Here is a 17,592-nt window from a genome sequence, read left to right on the forward strand (position 1 = left end):
TATTATAAACAAGAAATCAGTTTATTAACTACAAAAGGTTAATTTAAGTGAATATAAGAGATAACTGACAGAACAAAGCAGATGGAGCAAATAAAATAAAATAATCATAGAATATCAGGGTTGGAAGGGACCTCAGGAGATCATCTAGTCCAACCCCCTGCTCAAAGCAGGACCAATTCCCAGACAGATTTTTACCCTAGTTCCCTAAATGGCCCCCTCAAGGATTGAACAACCCTGGGTTTAGCAGGCCAATGCTCAAACCACTGAGCTATCCCCCAAAATGTAATTTCTCACCCTAGATATTGTCACAGGTAGATTACAGAAAGTCTTGAAAGGCAACTGCACTGGCCCGCACCTGGAGATTTCAGGTATTTCCACTCACAGACTGGACGCCCTCCCAGCCTGGCTTCAACCCTTCTCCCCTCAGTCCAGTTCTTGCTTCTAGGTGTTTTTCACTGTCTTTTTGGTGGGAAGGCAGAGGAGAACCTCGATGATGTCACTGCCCTGCCTTATATAGCTCTTGTGTATGGTGGGAACCCTTTATCTCCCAGTGGAAGAACGCTGGCATTCCAAGGGGTGGGTCCATTCCCAGGTGACTCAGACCCATGTCTCTGCAGAGCTGTGGCAGCCATTACTCGTAGGCTGTCTGGAGCATCCACAGGAAGACGAAGCTCTTTTACAGTCCACTGTCTCTGCTAATGGCCCATTAGCCCTGTCTGGCTTTTCCATTGTTGTACTTGAAAGGCTGGTTGGGGGTGACACCCAAAGTAACATATTTGAAATACAGATACATAATTAATATTCCTAACTTCAGATACAGAAATGATACATGCATACAAATTGGATAACCACATTCAGTAAATCATAACCTTTCCAATGATATCTTCTTACATGAGCCATCTTGCATAAAGTATATCTCAGTTATGTCATTCATATTATAAGCATATTTTCATAACAAATATGGAGTGAAACATCACACTTATGTTTACTGAATTTCATCTTGTTGAATGCAGACCAATTCTCCAATTTGTCAAGATCATTTTAAATTCTAATCATGTCCAACACAATGCATGCAACCCCTCCCAGCTTGGTGTCATCTGCAAATTTTATAGCCATATTCTCTCCTCCACTACTATCCAAGTCATTAATCATTTTGAATAGTACCAGACCCAGGACTGATGCCTGTGGGACTCCACTAGATGAGCCCTCCAGTTTGACAGCAAACAACTGATAAGTACTCTTTGGGTAGGTCTACACTTACTTCCTGGTTTGGCGGCAGGCAATTGATCTTCTGGGATCGATTTATTGCGTCTTGTCTAGACACGATAAATCGATCCCGGATCAATACTGGAAGTGCTCGCCATCGACGCCGGTACTCCAGCTCGGCGAGAGGAGTACGCAGCATCGACGGCGGAGCCTGCCTACCGCGTCTGGACCCGCGGTAAGTTCGGACTAAGGTACTTCGAATTCAGCTACGTTATTAACGTAGCTGAATTTGCGTACCTTAGTCCGAAGTGGGGGGTTAGTGTGGACCAGGCCTTTGAGTAGTGTCTTTCAGCAGTTGTGCACTAACCTTATAGTAAATTCATCTAGTCCGTATTTCCCTACTTATAAGAATGTCATGATGGACTGTGTCAAGAGCCTTATTCAAATTGAGATATATCACATCTACTTCTCCCTATCCACTAGGCCAGTAACCCTGACAAAGAAGGAAATTGGGTTGGTTTGGCATGATTTGTTCTTGACAAATCTTTTCTGGCTATTTCTTATAATGCTATATCCTGTAGGTATTTATAAATTGATTGTTTAATAATTTGTTCCAGTATCTTTCTATGTATCAAAGTTAGTCTGACTGGTCTATAATTCCAATGGTCCTCTTTATTCCTCTTTTTAATGAAAAGTACTATATTTGCCCTTCTGCAGTCCTCTGGGACCTCACCCGTCCTCTGTGAGTTCTCGAATATAATCACTAATGGTTCTGAGATTGCTTCAGAGCATCATAGTTTGAAGTTAATCAGGCCCTGCTTTCTTGAATACATCACATTTATCTAAATATTCTTTCACCTCTTCTTTCTCTATTTTGCCTTGCATTCTTTCCCCCTAATTGTTAGTATCAATTGTGTTAAGCATCTGGTCATCGTTCACCTTTTTAATGAAGACTGAAGCAAAATAGAAGACAATCTCATGGGGGAAAAAGGTGTGCAGGACAGCTGGCAGTTTCTCAAGGAGACAATATTAAAGGCACAACTGCAAACTATTCCGAAGTGAAGGATAAATAGGGAGGATAGTAAGAGGCCAATATGGCTCCATCAGGAGCTCTTTAATGACCTGGAAATCAAAAAGGAATCCTATAAAAAGTAGAAACATGGACAACTTGCTAATGAGGAGTACAGAACAACACAAAAATGTAGGGGCAAAACCAAACAGGCTAATGCACTAAATGAGTTACACCTAGCAAGGGACATAAAAAATAATAATAAGAGGTTCTTTAAATACATTAGGAGCACCAGAAAGACAATGGAAAGTGTAGTTCCGCTACCTAGCAGGGAAAGAGAGCTAATAACTAATGACATCAAGAAGACTGATGGGCTAATGCTTCCAGTTCTTCCTGTTTATTCCCCATATTCCTTGCATTTGTGTATAAACATCGAAGATGTTAAACAGATTCCCCCACTGATTTCCCTCTTTTTGCTCCTATGACCCCATTGTAATTTTCCACATCCCCCTCAATATCTAGCTCTCTGTTAAGGTCACTTCTTTTTATACTCACCTGCCCCCTTTGAACCTAGTTTAAAGCCCTGCTCACTAGGTTGGCAAGCTGGTGCACAAAGATGCTCTTTTCTTCTGTAGTCAGGTGGACCCCATCTCTCCCAACAGACCTTCTTCCTGGAACAGCAGCCTGTGGTCAAGGAAGCCAAAGCCCACACATTGATATCATCTGTGCAGCCATGCGTTCATCTCGAGGGTAAAGGACCAGGCAGGGCCATGCACATCCTAAACTGGGAGGATGGCTAAGATCAGAACCTCCACTCCTGACCCTGGAGTCACTGCTGATCTGCTCAGGGTCATACCTGGATGAGCAGCATGGGGGAGTGGTCAGAGGGATGGATGAACCTTGATAAACTTTGTGTAACATTTCAGATGCAGGCTCCAGGCAGGCAGCACACCTCCCAGGACACTATGTCAGGTCAGCAGATGGATTCCTCCATCCCCCTCAGAAGGGAGTCCCTGACCATCAGCATCCTAGATCTCCTCCTGTTGGGTGCAATGGCCATGAGCCTCCCAGCTTTTGGGGCGAATGACTCCTCCTCCTCAGCCACTGGGGTCTGTTCCTCATCTCCTGTTGCCAGTACAACATAAAAGTTCTTCATCTCAATGCATGGGGGGATCTGGGTGGAGAGTGGAGCACTATCTATTGCCCGAGATGGCCAGCAGCTAGTCTCCTCCCCAGCAAGCAGCCATTCTCCTTCCTACGCTGGTGCCACTGTAGTCATCTGTATTCAGCTAGCATCCTCCATCCCAAATGTTTCCATGTGCAGCCTGTCCTGTCAATGAAGTCCTTGTGCTCCTAGATTAAATGCCGGTGAGCCATCTCCTCCTGCAGCTCTTACCTGCTCCCTGAGGGATTCCACCAACAGACACCTGTCACACCGAGTGGTTCCCCCTGCCTGGCTTTAATCAGCAGGGACATGCAGGCCACATTCCTAGCAAGTCGAGACCAGGGTCTGGATGGAAGCCTCCAGGGTCAGGATGCCTCTCTGGTAGAGGACCCCACAGGTGCAGGCAGAGGAAGAGCTGGCAGTGATGTTGGCAACACACCATTTTCGTCCCATTGTAGAGTACCTGCAAATTAAGGAAAACAACACACAATTTATATCCCTGCCTTCCTCAGCTGGCTAATTCCTTTAGTATCCCAGCTGCCTTTGCCTTACCAACCCCAGCCCTACAAACAGTTGGAATCTGCCTCTAATCACTGGCCTATCCAATCAAAACTGCTCTTCTCTCACTTCAAAGAGGCCTGCTAGAAGCAGGTGATAACTCATCTAACTGCAAGGCAACCAAGTCTAAATTTCAAAACACAGCAACGAGCCCAGTCCTATCAAATTCAATAGCAAGTTCCCAGCACCGGAAATGCTCCTCTTTCACTCCCCAAAGTTAATCAATAACAATAAGACAGAAGTGCCCCAGAGATACTCACCAGATGGTTAACTCCAGTCTTCCAGCTGCCTTCCTCTCACCAGCCACCAGAAGCCTGCAGAGGTGCTGGGGTTGTAGTGAGAGCTGGGGATGAAATATAACATGCTGGTGGATGGAAGGATTGTACAGGGCAAGAGGAAGGATTTGCATGGTGTTGGATTTAGAATATATTGAACAATTTTAAATCTAAAAGAGCCTTCAGCTACCAGCATGAGTGGAGGGGTGTCTCCGTTTGGGCATTCAATGGTGATCCAGCCACATTTACAAAAATAAATCCATAGTTTTAAAAAATACATACAAAGGCAACAGGGATGTTGGGCAGACAAAGATATATTTTGGAGTCTAAATAGTTGGCTCTCTTTGATGCAGCTAGGTCAAAGAGAACATGAACTTTGCTACTTTGACACTTTACAAGAAAGGTTGCATAGCTCGGCAACAAGCATGTGGGTGGAGCTGTGTGAACTTAATTAAGGAAATTAAAAAAAAAAAAGACAAAATGACCCCAACATCAAATCTGTTCCTCAGTAATTTCATTTATAGGCAAAGCATTACAAATACAGTGTTTACATGTACAAACACATCAGCTCAGTTCAGAAACCAAATGAGGTGCTCAGGTATGTTGCATGTACTCTAGCAATGTAAGGAGATAAAGCCAAGGGCCCATGGACTTGCATCACCATTTAGGCACGTAATGATTGGAAGTGTGGGGTTCTTACATGTTGCTTACTGAAAGAGTTATAGGAGTGAAATTGCATGTCTATTCAGAAGTTCAAACTATCAGGTCTGAGTACAATGTGTAAATTTAGTTTCGTCTGGTAAGATATCTTCTAAGTAGCATGATGAAAATCTCCTGCATTCATTTCAGTTCCAAACACTTCCCATATGGAGACAATCTATCCCGCTGAAAGCCTTTTCTTCTTCTTTTTTTTAAGTGCCTGTGATTTAATATTAGCTGAGAATAAGTGAATCAAAGTAGTCATTAGTCTACGCATGTTGTCTACAATGTATTTTATGGAGAACTCCAGCCTAATCCAATATTGCTAAATATTAAAAGCCTAATTCCACTAAATACAATTTTGTTAACATTGCAAGGGAGGACTTGGGCTAGAATCTTGAAATATACAACATAGATGATAAGCAATGTGAAATTCACAGTACTGGATGTTGTAAGATTTTTTAAATCTATGCAATAAATTAAGGAAGAAAGGTGGATAATACTCTAAATACCTTTTCTCTCTCTATTTAAAAGTAAAGATAATATCTTAATGCATTAAAATGTTCACACACAAAGTCATTCAGGATTTAAAAGAAGTAACTTCTGTGCTTGAAATAGGAGTTTAATGCTTCTTATATGTGCCTAGTAAAACCATTGAATAAAGGCCTATCAATTATCGTAATTTTTAAGAGACACACATCCCCTTATAATTGCTATATCATAATTCATTTAATGGCAAACATCTCATGGCTTACATAAGTTCATGTACAGAATAATAGCTGTTCTGAGAAAAAATTACCATAACATCTAGATTGGCAGATGCATTCATTTCAGAAATGGAACGATCCCATATATCTTTGGTAGCCCATTGTTAGACATACCATCAGTTAATTGTAACGACTGGTGTCCTTTGGAGTATCAGTGTCGTCTGTAAATTCAGCATCAACTTTTTTTATCCTGAATTCCGAGGCATCACATTGTGCGGTTGGTATACTAATAATTGGATGATTGAAGTTAACAGGTAATGATGCTGGACGTTCAGGTAGCATTGTTTTTTTCTGGGGCTCAGGGCTGTTGTCTGGCACTGCATGTGAATTTTTCAGTGATGCTGAAGATCTGCGAGTGCTCCAGAATTCTACAGTATTATCCCATTCTTGGCCTTTCCTACTATCTATGCAATGTTCCTTATTATTTAGCTTTATCTCAGCTGATGTTTCTTCCTTGCAAGAATCTGGTTGAGAACACCTGGCAGGTTTGGATACTTCATTGTTCTGACTAAGTGGAGGTTTTTCCTTAAAACAAGCCCCAGACAGAATAATCCTTTTGTTTTCCAAATGATCACGTTTCATTGAGATTTTGTGAAATGACTGTGAATTGACATTCGGACAGTCAGGTATTTTAATAGGTTTTGTTATGGATATATAATCCAGCTGTGACGAATGAGCCAACCTGCCTTTTTTATGAAGCTGGGAGACCACGGTTAGTGGCTTGCTGTAAGAGCCGTGAGATTTAGTGACGGTTGCTGCATTTGCTTTAGCAGATTGGTGTGCTGCAGCTTTTGGGTTTACTCCAAGTATAACAAGGCCATCAGGGTTACATTCAGCCCTTGTTGCTGAAACATTCCTGTCTTTTGATGTAAGCTTACTGATTGGTACTTCAACATCATGAAAGCTACCAACTATTTTCTGCACAAAAGTTTTTTCCTTCTGTGAATCTTTTAAGCTCCTACTTTTTCCATCTGAAGATAAAATATGAATATTGATTTTCCGTTTCCCGGATAATGTTCTTTTTAGCTTTTTATTCCCCTTCACAGCTACATTAAAAGTATTCTTTTCTTCCTTTCCAACTAAGGCAAGGGCATAATCACAGTTGTTTTGTAAAACTGAATTTGGATGTGTTTGTACCTCACCATTTTCCTTTTCTGAGTCATAAGACACTTTATCTCCATGTAAATGCAGCCACCTCTTCAAAATAAAGTTTTGCATATATTCTTCTTCAGCATAAATGATGGGGTATGTTTCACTCACTTTCTGTAGGAAAAAACAATGGAACTTTAGTTTGCTCCTTTCTTACTGATATAGTTTCTGAGATATTTGCATAAAGAAGGCCAAGAATATATTGAAGATGCAGAAATATATAGGATCAGATCAGATAATATAGCAAGATATCACACTAACAGTCACATGGTGCTGATATCCACATAAACTGTATTTATCGTACATTTTTGACACTTGTTTCTAGCCAAAGTAGAGCGTGAGTATCCATGTACAATACAGAAAACTGTAGAAAAAACAAAAAAGAGATACATAGAGGTCCCAGTGGAAGGAAAGACCTCCAGAGTTTTTTGAAATCTTTACATAGGTCTGAAAAAAATAGCCAATAACTCCAGAAACAGAAAATACCACAGCAAGTGAATTCAGGCTCCATGGCTAGAGTTCATTCAGGACATGTTTGATGCAAGCTCAAACGTCAATCCTAAAGAAGTCTGGTCAGACCACAGGGTTCAATTGCCAACATAAAGCACAAATTGCATTTTACTAGGCCTTAAAATTAATCATGAAATCTTAAGCCTTAAAGCATTGTGAATGTGTGTATTTGTCCTTACTCCTCTTTACTGAGGGACTAGTACCACATCGGTATTCATCACCAATTCCTCATCTCCTTTCCCATCTGCATGCTAAGCAGGTGCCCTACTCCCTTTCCTTTATCAAAAAGGCCTCTCACCCATTGTTGGGTGCCAGAATGTGCTGCTACCCCCCCCCCCCAACCATCTGCAGCCTGCACTACTTTCTCGCTCTGTTGCTAGCTCTAAGCCAGTTCCTCCCTGTCGCCAGATCCCAATAGAGGTCTCTTCCCTCACCCTGCTGGTTTGCAAACTGAGCAGGGACTGGCAGCAGATCATGTCAAGTGTGCTGGAAATGGGATCAGGTTGGCTCCAAGAGTCCTAATTTACCCTATTCTTCAGGGGCTAAAAATTGCACTCAGTCCCTTCTCTCCAGACAGCCTTCAACTGAGAGCCTAGGACACTGGCCAGAAGCTAAGGTGTTAGACATATGATGTAGGGCAGTGACTCTCAACCTTTCCAGACTATTGTACCCCTTTCTGGAGTCTGATTTGTCTTCTGTACCCCAAGTTTCACCTCACTTAAAAATAGGGTGACCAGATCACCAAAGACAAATATCGGGACGCGGGGGGGGGGGGGAGGGGGGGGTGACGTGGGGGGGGCGTGGCGGGGGGCGGGGCCAAAAAAAAAAAAAAAAAACCCTTCCTCCGCAAGCGCTGGAGGGAGGCCCGGGAGACGCAAGGGAAGCGCGGGGCCGGGGTGAGTAAGAGTCCGGCCTGGTCCCTTGCAGGCAGGACTCAGTTGGGTGGTAGGGCGAGGAGGGGGGCGGCCCGCGGGGCCAGGCGGTGGCTGTTCTCACCCCCGGCCAGTGGGACTCGGGAGCAGCCGCTGCTGCAGCTCCCACTGCCGCGGGGGAGGAAGCAGCCATGGCGCTCGGCGGCTGCGGCTCTGGCGCCCCCGAACCCCGCGAGCCGGGGCCTGCTGCGGGGACCCAGCAGCGCGTACGCTGGGCCCAGCCCCTGGCCAGGCGCGTCTGGGCTGCTGCCCAGCTGGTGCTATCGCGCGGCGGCCCCGGAGTGGGGGCAGCAGGCCCCAGCCCCCCCGTCCCGCAGGGGAACGAACGGGGCTGGGCTGCCGATGCCTCCGCCCCGGGGCCGCCGCGGGATAGCACCAGCTGGGCAGCCCAGACGTGCCTAGCCAGGGGCTGGGCCCAGCGTACGCACTGCTGCAGGCCCCGGCTCGGGGGGTTCGGGGGCGCCAGAGCCGCCGAGCGCCATGGCCGCTTCCTCCCCCGTCGCCTGGCCCCGCGGGTCGCCCCCCTCCTCTCCCAACCACCCAACTGAGTCCTGCCTGCACTGGGCCAGGCCGGACTGTTACTCACCCCGGCCCCGCGCTGCCCCTGCGTCTCCCGGGCCTCCCTCCAGCGCTTGCGGAGGGAGGGGGAATGGTGAGCCCGGGGAAGAGGCGGGGATTCGGGGAGGGAGCCAATCGGGGGAGGAGGGGGCGGAGTCGGGGCAGGGGGGGGGCGCGAGCACTTCCGGGCTCGAGGCTCGGGGCATTTCCTTGTTTGTCCGGTTGTCCCGACCACACGTCGGTCGGGACGCGGGACAAACAAGGAAATATCGGGACGGTCCCGATAAAATCGGGACGTCTGGTCACCCTACTTAAAAACTACTTGCTTACAAAATCAAACAGAAATACAAGTGTCTCAGCACACTATTACTGAAAATGGCTTACTTTCTCATTTTTACCATATAATTATAAAATAAATAAACTGGAATGTAAATATTGTACTTACATTTCAGCGAATAGTATATAGAACATTATAAACAAGTTGTTGTATGACATTTTAGTTTGTACTGACTTCACTAGTGCTTTTTACGTAACCTGCTGTAAAACTAGGCAAATATCTAGGTGAGTTGATGTACCCTCTGGAAGACCTCTGCATATCCCCGGGGGCACATGTATCCCTGGTTGAGAACCACTGATCTAGGGCGGAATCCTGGCAAAATCCCCATTGACTTCACTGGGGGCAGGATTCCACTCCTGCTAAAAGTTACTCTGTATGCATACTATTCCAAATACGGATAATGAAATAGCAAGCTATTATTGTAGGAATCTCAAGTGTTCAGAAGTCTGGTCTTATTTCAGAATAGAATATTCTTTTAATAGCAGCATGCAGTAGCATACGAGACCCGTTGTAAACTTTACCAAACACAACAGGGTCGGTAAACAGGACATTACCATCACCGGCCTGGGAGATTTTGCTTTTGGAGAGCCCACATTGATTATTTTGGCATTTGGTTTTTCCATTTCCTCCTCAATAGTCAAGGAGATGAGGTTTTTCTTTTCTTCTGAAGCAGATTTAGACAGGTGAAAATTATTCTTCCTTTCTGTTTCTTCAAGATTAAAAACACCTTCTTTCAGAGGAGCTTCATTTCTTAAAATAAAGAAGGCCATAGTTAAACAAGTGATGATGCAGATAGCTGCTTGTTACTTGAAACATGTTCAGACAACAATGTTTTAAAAGCAGGTATGGGCATTCAGCTTAGGATATGACAACACTTCATGCTGGAAGTGTAATTCCCACCTCGGGTGGACGTGCGCATACTAGTTTTGATTGAACTAGCATGCTAAAAATAGCAGTGTAGCCACAGTGGATGGGCTAGCTGCCCTGAGTATAATCCTGTCCCAGACCCTTGGTACTTAGCCTGTCCACCCATCTGCACCTCTGTGGTTACACTACTGTTTTTAGTGCACTGCGTTGATCTAAGCTGGCGCACCTACATCCACCTGAGCTGAAAATTATACCTCCAGCTCCAGTGCAGACAGCTTTTTCTGAAGGTTTTGCTCATCATGAGAATTGCCAAATATCAGGCTGCAAAAAGGAGAAAGAAATAGGCTTTGTGGAAGCGCACTGGCAGAGTTTCAAAAGAGCTCAGTGCCCAGCAGCGCCCATTGTGATACTGAATGTAGGTGCTGAGCTCTTTTGAAAATCTAGCCCTTTGTGAGTACAGGTTTGTTAACACAGAACTATCTTATACACGTATGTCCTTTCCTGATTCAACCTGCTCGTATTGGCGACCCGTGTTGCACAATTTTCCTATCATGGGCTGCCACTGAGTTCTTCTGGGGGCACAGCTTAATGGGGTCCATCGACCCCTTCCATGGCTCAGGGACGTTGTATGTCACGCAACAGGCAGGGTCTGGCATGACCATTTGTCCCCATGCTGATTCAAGCCATGAGATGCAGAGCCCTCATGCTAACAACCTCCATCTCAGATACATTGAGAATGGTCTGTCAGACAACTCACTTTAAACATGGGCAGCTGAGGTGATCTAATTCCTTCTCTGCCTTCCCCTTTAATCAGCAAAGGCTGCCCACCTCTCTGGTACACAGAGCAAAATCAGCTCAACACTTACATGCAGTCGGGTCTGAATGGGGTATAACAATGGCTCAACAGTGCATAGCAACACTAGGCAACAGCTTAGGAGAGGTGAAGAATACCATAACCACGTGAAACTGCAGGGGCAACGTAAGTAGGCAGACGGCAATTACTTGAGTTAGAATTTGACCAGGACTCCTAGGTTAATGTCTTTGTCCTTGCAAAAGTGCCAAGGGGATCTTTGATGACCAGCATGACTTGTCTTTTAAGCTTTACAATAAAAATGGCACTTTAAGCAGCACAGGGCTCCTTAGCATCATCCAGGGGCATTGGTTCAGTATTGAGAGCTACCCACTGAATTGCTAGTACCACTTCCTGCTTCATCATCCTAGGCACTCTTTGAAGTTCTCCACTCCAACTACTGCCCAGGCCTGACTTTACTTGTCCTGTGAGATCTAACCAGGTAGTAAGGCCAGTCATTGACTATTGGGATGTCACACAGTAGGTCATTCAGAAAGTAATTCAACTTAGATTTGCAGTAATATTTACAGTCTGTCAGTAATTACCTTTCTTTCAGACCATCTAATGGCAAATGGCCATTTACACAGACTCTGATTTTATTGTCTCTCTCTAGCTGTTGAGCAACGAATTTGCCAGCTTCCCCATAAATACTGTATTGCGCTATCTTGTCCCCTGAAAAGACAGTGAGTTTTGTATGTGATATGTATATGTGCAAATAAGGGAGATAAAAGTTACTTCTCATAGGCTGCTGTTGGAAAATAGTATAAGCGTTAGGTATTATAAAGCACATGGGAGAGCTTCAGCAAATCCCATCAGTGGTCTAAACTGACCGATCCTGGCCTACAGCTTTGCAGAGAGGGTGTCTTATGTTGTCTTCATCTTTGACAGCATGGTGCTGCAGCAATAATACATTCAGCCATAAGGATTTCTTCTTCAGAACAAGGAATTCAAGACGGTAGCAGAAGTGTGGCAGGTCACATAGAATTTCCCATCTTAGGGAACATTGCACATTCCTACAGTTACTCACGTTTTTGTTTTTTTCTTAAACTGATGTCATAAAAATAAAATAAATAATTAAAGAAAAATGTAAGTTGAACAAGTTAGAATTATGCACATTTAATAGCTCATTTAAGCAGGATGTGTCCTTTTACCCAATTGTCGCTGCTAATTTCTCCAAGTAAAACTTTTCTTCTAATTTGAATCTAAGGCAATGCAATGCTACTGGTAAATCTCCAGGTATTTTCCTCAACAGTAGATACATAAGGATTTCACTGATTCTTACCAATTAAAGCTGTTAGAAATGACTCGTCATTCTGACTATTGGCACTTTTAGGAGGGCACCAATGAGAAGTGTCCATATGGTCAAGAGTAGATGGTAAATGGGCTTGGCTATCTTGCTGACAGAGGACATCCAACTTCAAAACATTTTCAACCTGGATATGAGGAAGTATGTGTACATGTTAACATCATATCATATTTGTAATGAGCCACCATTAAAAATATAACCCTAACATGAAAACTTTTAAATTATCTTCATGGCAAATAGTATGTTAGAAACTTTAAACGATCATGCATTTAAAGCAAAAAAATCATAGACGGAATAAAACAAAAAGATTAGAAAGTGTAGCATTTGTGTAAAATGAAAGAGCCCAGTCACTTGAATTATAAATAAGAAACAGGAACTGTTATACCAGATCATTGCATAACCATATATACTAAGCTCATGACGGAATCTGACTGCCCAATTAAAGTAAGTATCCACAAATGTGGATCGCTTATACAGATTTTGTAGATTTCATATTTAGAGACAGATGTTAGGCTCAGATATGTGAGCAAACACTGCCTACCTAAATGAAAAAGAAAAAAAAATCCACAATATTGCTTGTGTGCCTAGTATAAAAATAGCTGTTAAAAAGTCAGTATTTGTCAGTAGATACCCATAGGATTACAACTGATATTTCCTCTTTTAAGTATAGGGATAAGGTGTGGCAGCTTAGATATCACTATGTTGTAGCTATTGGCAAAATGTTACGTATTCTTTAACTACATGCTGATGCACATCTGAAATTGGAATCTGGCCTTTACCCTGAAGGAAAATCCTTGGGTGTATCAGCGTTCTGAAAGCAGGCACTAGTTGTTATAGCTCAGAGGGGAGGGAAAAAAATCTAGCTATGCCAATCAGAATGTATTTAGCCACAAAGGGTTATAATTATGTTGAACAACAAAAACAAAGCTCCACGCCTGCCCCTTTTACCTTCTTCTCCCCTGCCCTGTCCCTCACCCCCTTCCCTTGCCTTTTCTTTCCATTTAGCTCATCCCCTCCTAACTAAACCCAACCCCCCCAAAACTCTGAAATTAATATGACAATTATTGCCATCGCATTGTTCATATCCTGCTTCTGTGTTTTGCCCCTTTCCCCCACTCTGTCCGTCTTGTCTATTTAGATTCTAAGCCCCTCGGGAAGGACCTTCTACTAAGCATCAAGCACAAGACAGCCCTATTCTTGGTTGGCCCTTCAGCACTGCCGTAATAAATATGATTAATAATAAAAGCTAATTGTTTATTACAAGAAATATTTTGTTTTAGTGCTCAGTAGGCAGAAGGCTGATTTTTTCACTTTTAGTTTGTTCCATTGGCATATTTTTTGGCTGTCTGGTCCACCTTAAGATATTTACCTTTACTGTGTGCAGCTTGTGTTATATTAATGTGGCGTTCATGCAAGAGAAGCATCTATTCCAGGAATGCCTCTACCAAGTCGCCCCATAGTCACATGTTCACTCATTTTTTCAGGCTCCATTCCAGCAAAACATTTTTCAGCACTGATCACTTCCCTGAGTTTACAGTTGACGTTTATATTGTATGTACATCAAGTTCAGAACTTTCTGCAAGATTGCCTCACCTTGTAGCAATCTTGTTTTAGCATTTATTCTAAATACCCTCAAGTTTGTTATGTTAAATTATACAAAATAAAATGTTTTAATTTTTGCAAAAGGGGACACAGCCATGAAAAAAATTGAAAAAATTATGTTTCACTAGAAAAAAATTGTGATCTGATTTCTTGCAGAAAAAAAAGAACTAACTAACTAGCATCTCTAATTTGCCCCTCACTATGGTGAGTGATTTTCATGGATATCTAGATTACAACCAGAAGAGGAATTTTCCCTCAAACAGACACCTCCTTCTTCCATACCCCAAAAGATGATGTAAACCATCCCAAGAAGAAATTAGTATCGTTTTTAAAGCATGTGTAAATCTGGCTAGAGTTAAGACAGCAATGGAGAGTATTAGTTAGTATTTTGGGATTAAGATGAGAGTGGAATTTACCTCTGTGTTCCACTTTGGTCTTCTGTGAACTTTTGGTCTAAGACTAGCAGGTTTTACTTTTTGGTTTAGTTTTAATGAAATAAAATCTTCTTTTAACGTGTGCAGATTCTCTATGAATTTAGGAATAATTTGAAGAGATTATTATAGTGCAGTATTTTAAATTAATAGATTACATTAAAGGTGAATTAATCATTAAAATAAGCAGCCACATCAAGCAAGGAAACTGCTGAAGGGACAGTGATTGCATGTAATGTTTTGCTCCCTTGCAATGATGTAGCAGATTTACCCTGAAACACTATTTTTTAAACAGAACCGTTCTGACTCATTCACATACAGCACTCCTTTCATCTGTGGTTGTACCAGCACATTCTGAGATTCCGCAGCACATATCTTATAATGCTCAGTACTGTCTCCAGGAGCAAGGGCTTTTTGCTCTTTTCCTAACACAGGGAACTGAATTGTTGGATTAGGACAGTGGTTCTCAAACTTTTGTACTGGTGACCCCTTTCAAATAGCAAGCCTCAGAGTGTGACCCCCCTTATAAAGTAAAAACACTTTTAAATATATTTAAAACAATTATAAATGCTGGATGCAAAGCGGGGTTTGGGGTGGAGGCTGACAGCTCGCAACCCCCCCATGTAATAACCCACGACCCCCTGAGGGGTCCTTACCTCTAGTTTGAGAACCCCTGAGTTAGGAGAACTACTTGAACCAGTGCAGCTGCAACATTTGTGGTTTCCTTTTCACAATGTACTGGTTCAACCATATTTGAGCTAAAGACCTTCTCCCACATGTACAGTCATCACTTATATCTTAGATGGCTGTTACATGTAGACAGGGCCGGCTCCAGGCACCAGCTAAAGAAGCAGGTGCTTGGGGTGGCCAATACCAAGGGGCGGCACTCCGGCTGCTATTGGGGCGGCACGTCCTGGTCTTCAGCAGCAATTCGGCGATGGGTCCCTCAGTCCCTCTTGGAGCGAAGGACCTGCCGCCAAATTGCCTCCAAAGAGTGGAGCGGCGCGATTGCGCTGCCGCGGCTTTTTTTTTTTTTCTCTTGCCACTTGGGGTGGCAGAAAACCTGGAGCCAGCCCTGCGTGTAGATGCAAGGGCCTGTAAGCTCAACGCATCCAAACAAATTGTTTCTTGCAACCATTTTTCTTTTTCTGGAAAAATGCATTTTTTCCATCAAGTTAACTAACTCTCTCGATGTAAAAACATGCCTTTTGGCAGTTTAGTGTAGACAGGGTGCAATAGTGCTAAAGTCATGCTTTTTGAAATGTGAAATCAAATATCAATCCTTTGCATACAATGTTTTACAAAATTGTTAAACAAGTTGAAGAAGGTGTATGTCAGAATCAGCAGTAACCCTGTGTTACGTAAAGATGTACCTTTCTGATGACATGCTTTAGCTTGCAAGGTATCTGGAGCACTAAATGGCCTTGCAGTTGGTTTGCCAGAGTGACTCTTTCTAGCCATCAGTCTTGGGGTCACAGATGTAAGCCTGCTAGGACTAAGATCAAGGCTGTACATTTTATAGACATGCACAATCAACATCTGACTAAAAAAAGTTAAACAGGTTGGAAAAGGTAACAGAATTATACAGCAATACTTTGGCTAATATTGCAAAATAAGGGTTGTATCTCCCACCCCCACGAAGTGATGAGAAATAACGGTAATAACAAAATTTAGCACTTATGAGTGGCAGCTCTAGGCCCAAAATGTTAGGTTGGGCCCTATCATTTAGTGTTTTGTGTATTTACTAAGAGGGTTAATCCTGAAAGCTGATGAGCACTTGAACTATGACTGAATTTAATGGGAACAGAAGGTTCCCAGTATAGGCCCTAGTACTTTTGAAATTGCTTCCGTGGAGTGGCTGGCAGTCTAACACAGTCTTGCTATTTTCGAGCTCCCTATTGTAACAGGCACTATACAAACTGCAGCAGCTGCCCCATAAGTCTTGAATCTGGAAGAGAATTTCCATTAAATGAACCTGTGTGAATGGCGCTTAGAACTGAAATGAAAGTCAAATTATTTTATTTAATGTTATATTTCTGTGGCAGGAGCAGTGTTCAGAGGTACAACGCCTCCAAACTTGAGAGTGTTCAAAGTACTGATTTTGCGCTATCCCTCTCTGCCGAGTAGCAGGGAATAGGTACATAAGAATGTATGAATGGCTATACTGGGTCAGATCAATGGTCCATCTAGCCCAGTATCCTGTCTCTGACAGTGGCCAGTGCGAGATGCTTCAGAGGGAATGAACAGAACAGAGCAATTTCAAGTGGTCCTTCACTTGTCTAGTTCCAGCTTCTGGCAGTCGGAGATTTAGGGACATCCAAACATGGGGTTGCGTCCCAGACCATCTTGGCTAATAGCCATTGATGGCCCTATCTTCCATTCATTTCTCTAATTCTTTTTTGATCCCAGTTATACTTTTGGCCTTCACAAGATCCCCTGGCAATGAGTTCCACAGGTTGTGTGAAGTACTTCTTTTTGTTTGTTTTAAAACCTGCTGCCTAGTAATTTCATCCCCTAGTACTTTTGTTATGCAAAGGGATAAGAAACACTTCTCTATTCACTTTCTCTACACCACTGATGATTTTATAGACCTCTATTATAACCTCTCTTATTCATCTCTTTGCTAACCTGTACAGTCCTAGTCTTTTTAATCACTCCTTGTATGGAATCCATTCCATACTCCTAATCATTTTTGTTGCCCTTCTCTGCACTTTTTTTTGAGATGAGGCAGCAAGAAATGCATGCAGAGTATTCAAGGTGTGGGTGTACCATGCATTTTATATAGCGGCATTATATTTTCTGTTTTATTATCTATCCCTTTATTAATTGTTACTAACTTTGTTAGGTGGTTTTTTTTTTGTTTTGTTTTTTTTTTGGTTGGACTGCCATTGCACATTGAGGAGATGTTTTCGGAGAACTATCCATGACGACTCCAAGATCTTTCTTGAGTGTTAACAGCTAATTTAGACCCCATCACTTTGTATGTATAGTTGAGATTATGTTTTCAATTTGCACTACAGTACTTTGCATTTATCAATATTGAATTTCATCTACCATTTTGTCACCCAATCACCCAGTTTAGTGAGAGTTTGTAACTCTTTGCAGTCAGCTTTGTACTAAACTATGAGTAATTTTGTATTGTCTGCAAATTTTGCCACCTCACTGTTCACCCCTTTTTCAAGATCATTTATGAATATTTATCATATTGAATGGCATAGGTTCCAGTATTTACCTCTCCATCATGTGAAAACTTACTTTCTTCCCTTTTTTCATATCTTTTAACCCATTAATGATCCACGAGAGGGCCTTCCCTCTTACCTCATGATTACTGAATTTGCTTAAGAGCCTTTGGTGAGGGACCTTGTCAAAGG

The 17,592-nt window shown here is 42.8% G+C and overlaps 1 protein-coding gene and 1 long non-coding RNA gene across 4 annotated transcripts; both read right to left on the reverse strand.

Annotated features, from left to right (window-relative positions):
* LOC135972987 (uncharacterized) lies at nucleotides 1–4,285 on the reverse strand. Its single transcript, XR_010589638.1, has 3 exons — nucleotides 4,199–4,285; nucleotides 2,771–3,843; nucleotides 1–745 (listed from the first exon to the last, which is right to left on the reverse strand). It is a non-coding gene; the product is annotated as an uncharacterized LOC135972987 (long non-coding RNA).
* Nucleotides 4,286–4,703: 418 nt separating this feature from the next.
* Nucleotides 4,704–15,370, reverse strand: LOC101932254 (uncharacterized). Of its 3 annotated transcripts, XM_065554004.1 has the most exons (4): nucleotides 14,207–15,366; nucleotides 12,165–12,315; nucleotides 9,720–9,915; nucleotides 4,704–6,942 (listed from the first exon to the last, which is right to left on the reverse strand). In XM_065554004.1, the coding sequence occupies exons 3-4, from the start codon at nucleotides 9,786–9,788 to the stop codon at nucleotides 5,800–5,802; spliced, it is 1,212 nt and encodes a 403-aa protein (XP_065410076.1). In that variant the 5' UTR covers nucleotides 9,789–9,915; nucleotides 12,165–12,315; nucleotides 14,207–15,366; the 3' UTR covers nucleotides 4,704–5,799. The 3 variants fall into 3 exon arrangements, 2 of the variants coding, with proteins under 2 accessions (XP_065410076.1, XP_023959617.2); XR_010589639.1 differs by lacking the exons at nucleotides 4,704–6,942; nucleotides 9,720–9,915 and adding an exon at nucleotides 11,428–11,554 and having other exon boundaries at nucleotides 14,207–15,370; XM_024103849.3 differs by lacking the exons at nucleotides 12,165–12,315; nucleotides 14,207–15,366 and having other exon boundaries at nucleotides 9,720–10,670.
* Nucleotides 15,371–17,592: the final 2,222 nt, after the last annotated feature.

The sequence above is a fragment of the Chrysemys picta genome, chromosome 8, assembly GCF_011386835.1.
Source record: "Chrysemys picta bellii isolate R12L10 chromosome 8, ASM1138683v2, whole genome shotgun sequence".
NCBI classification, from domain to species: Eukaryota; Metazoa; Chordata; order Testudines; family Emydidae; genus Chrysemys; species Chrysemys picta.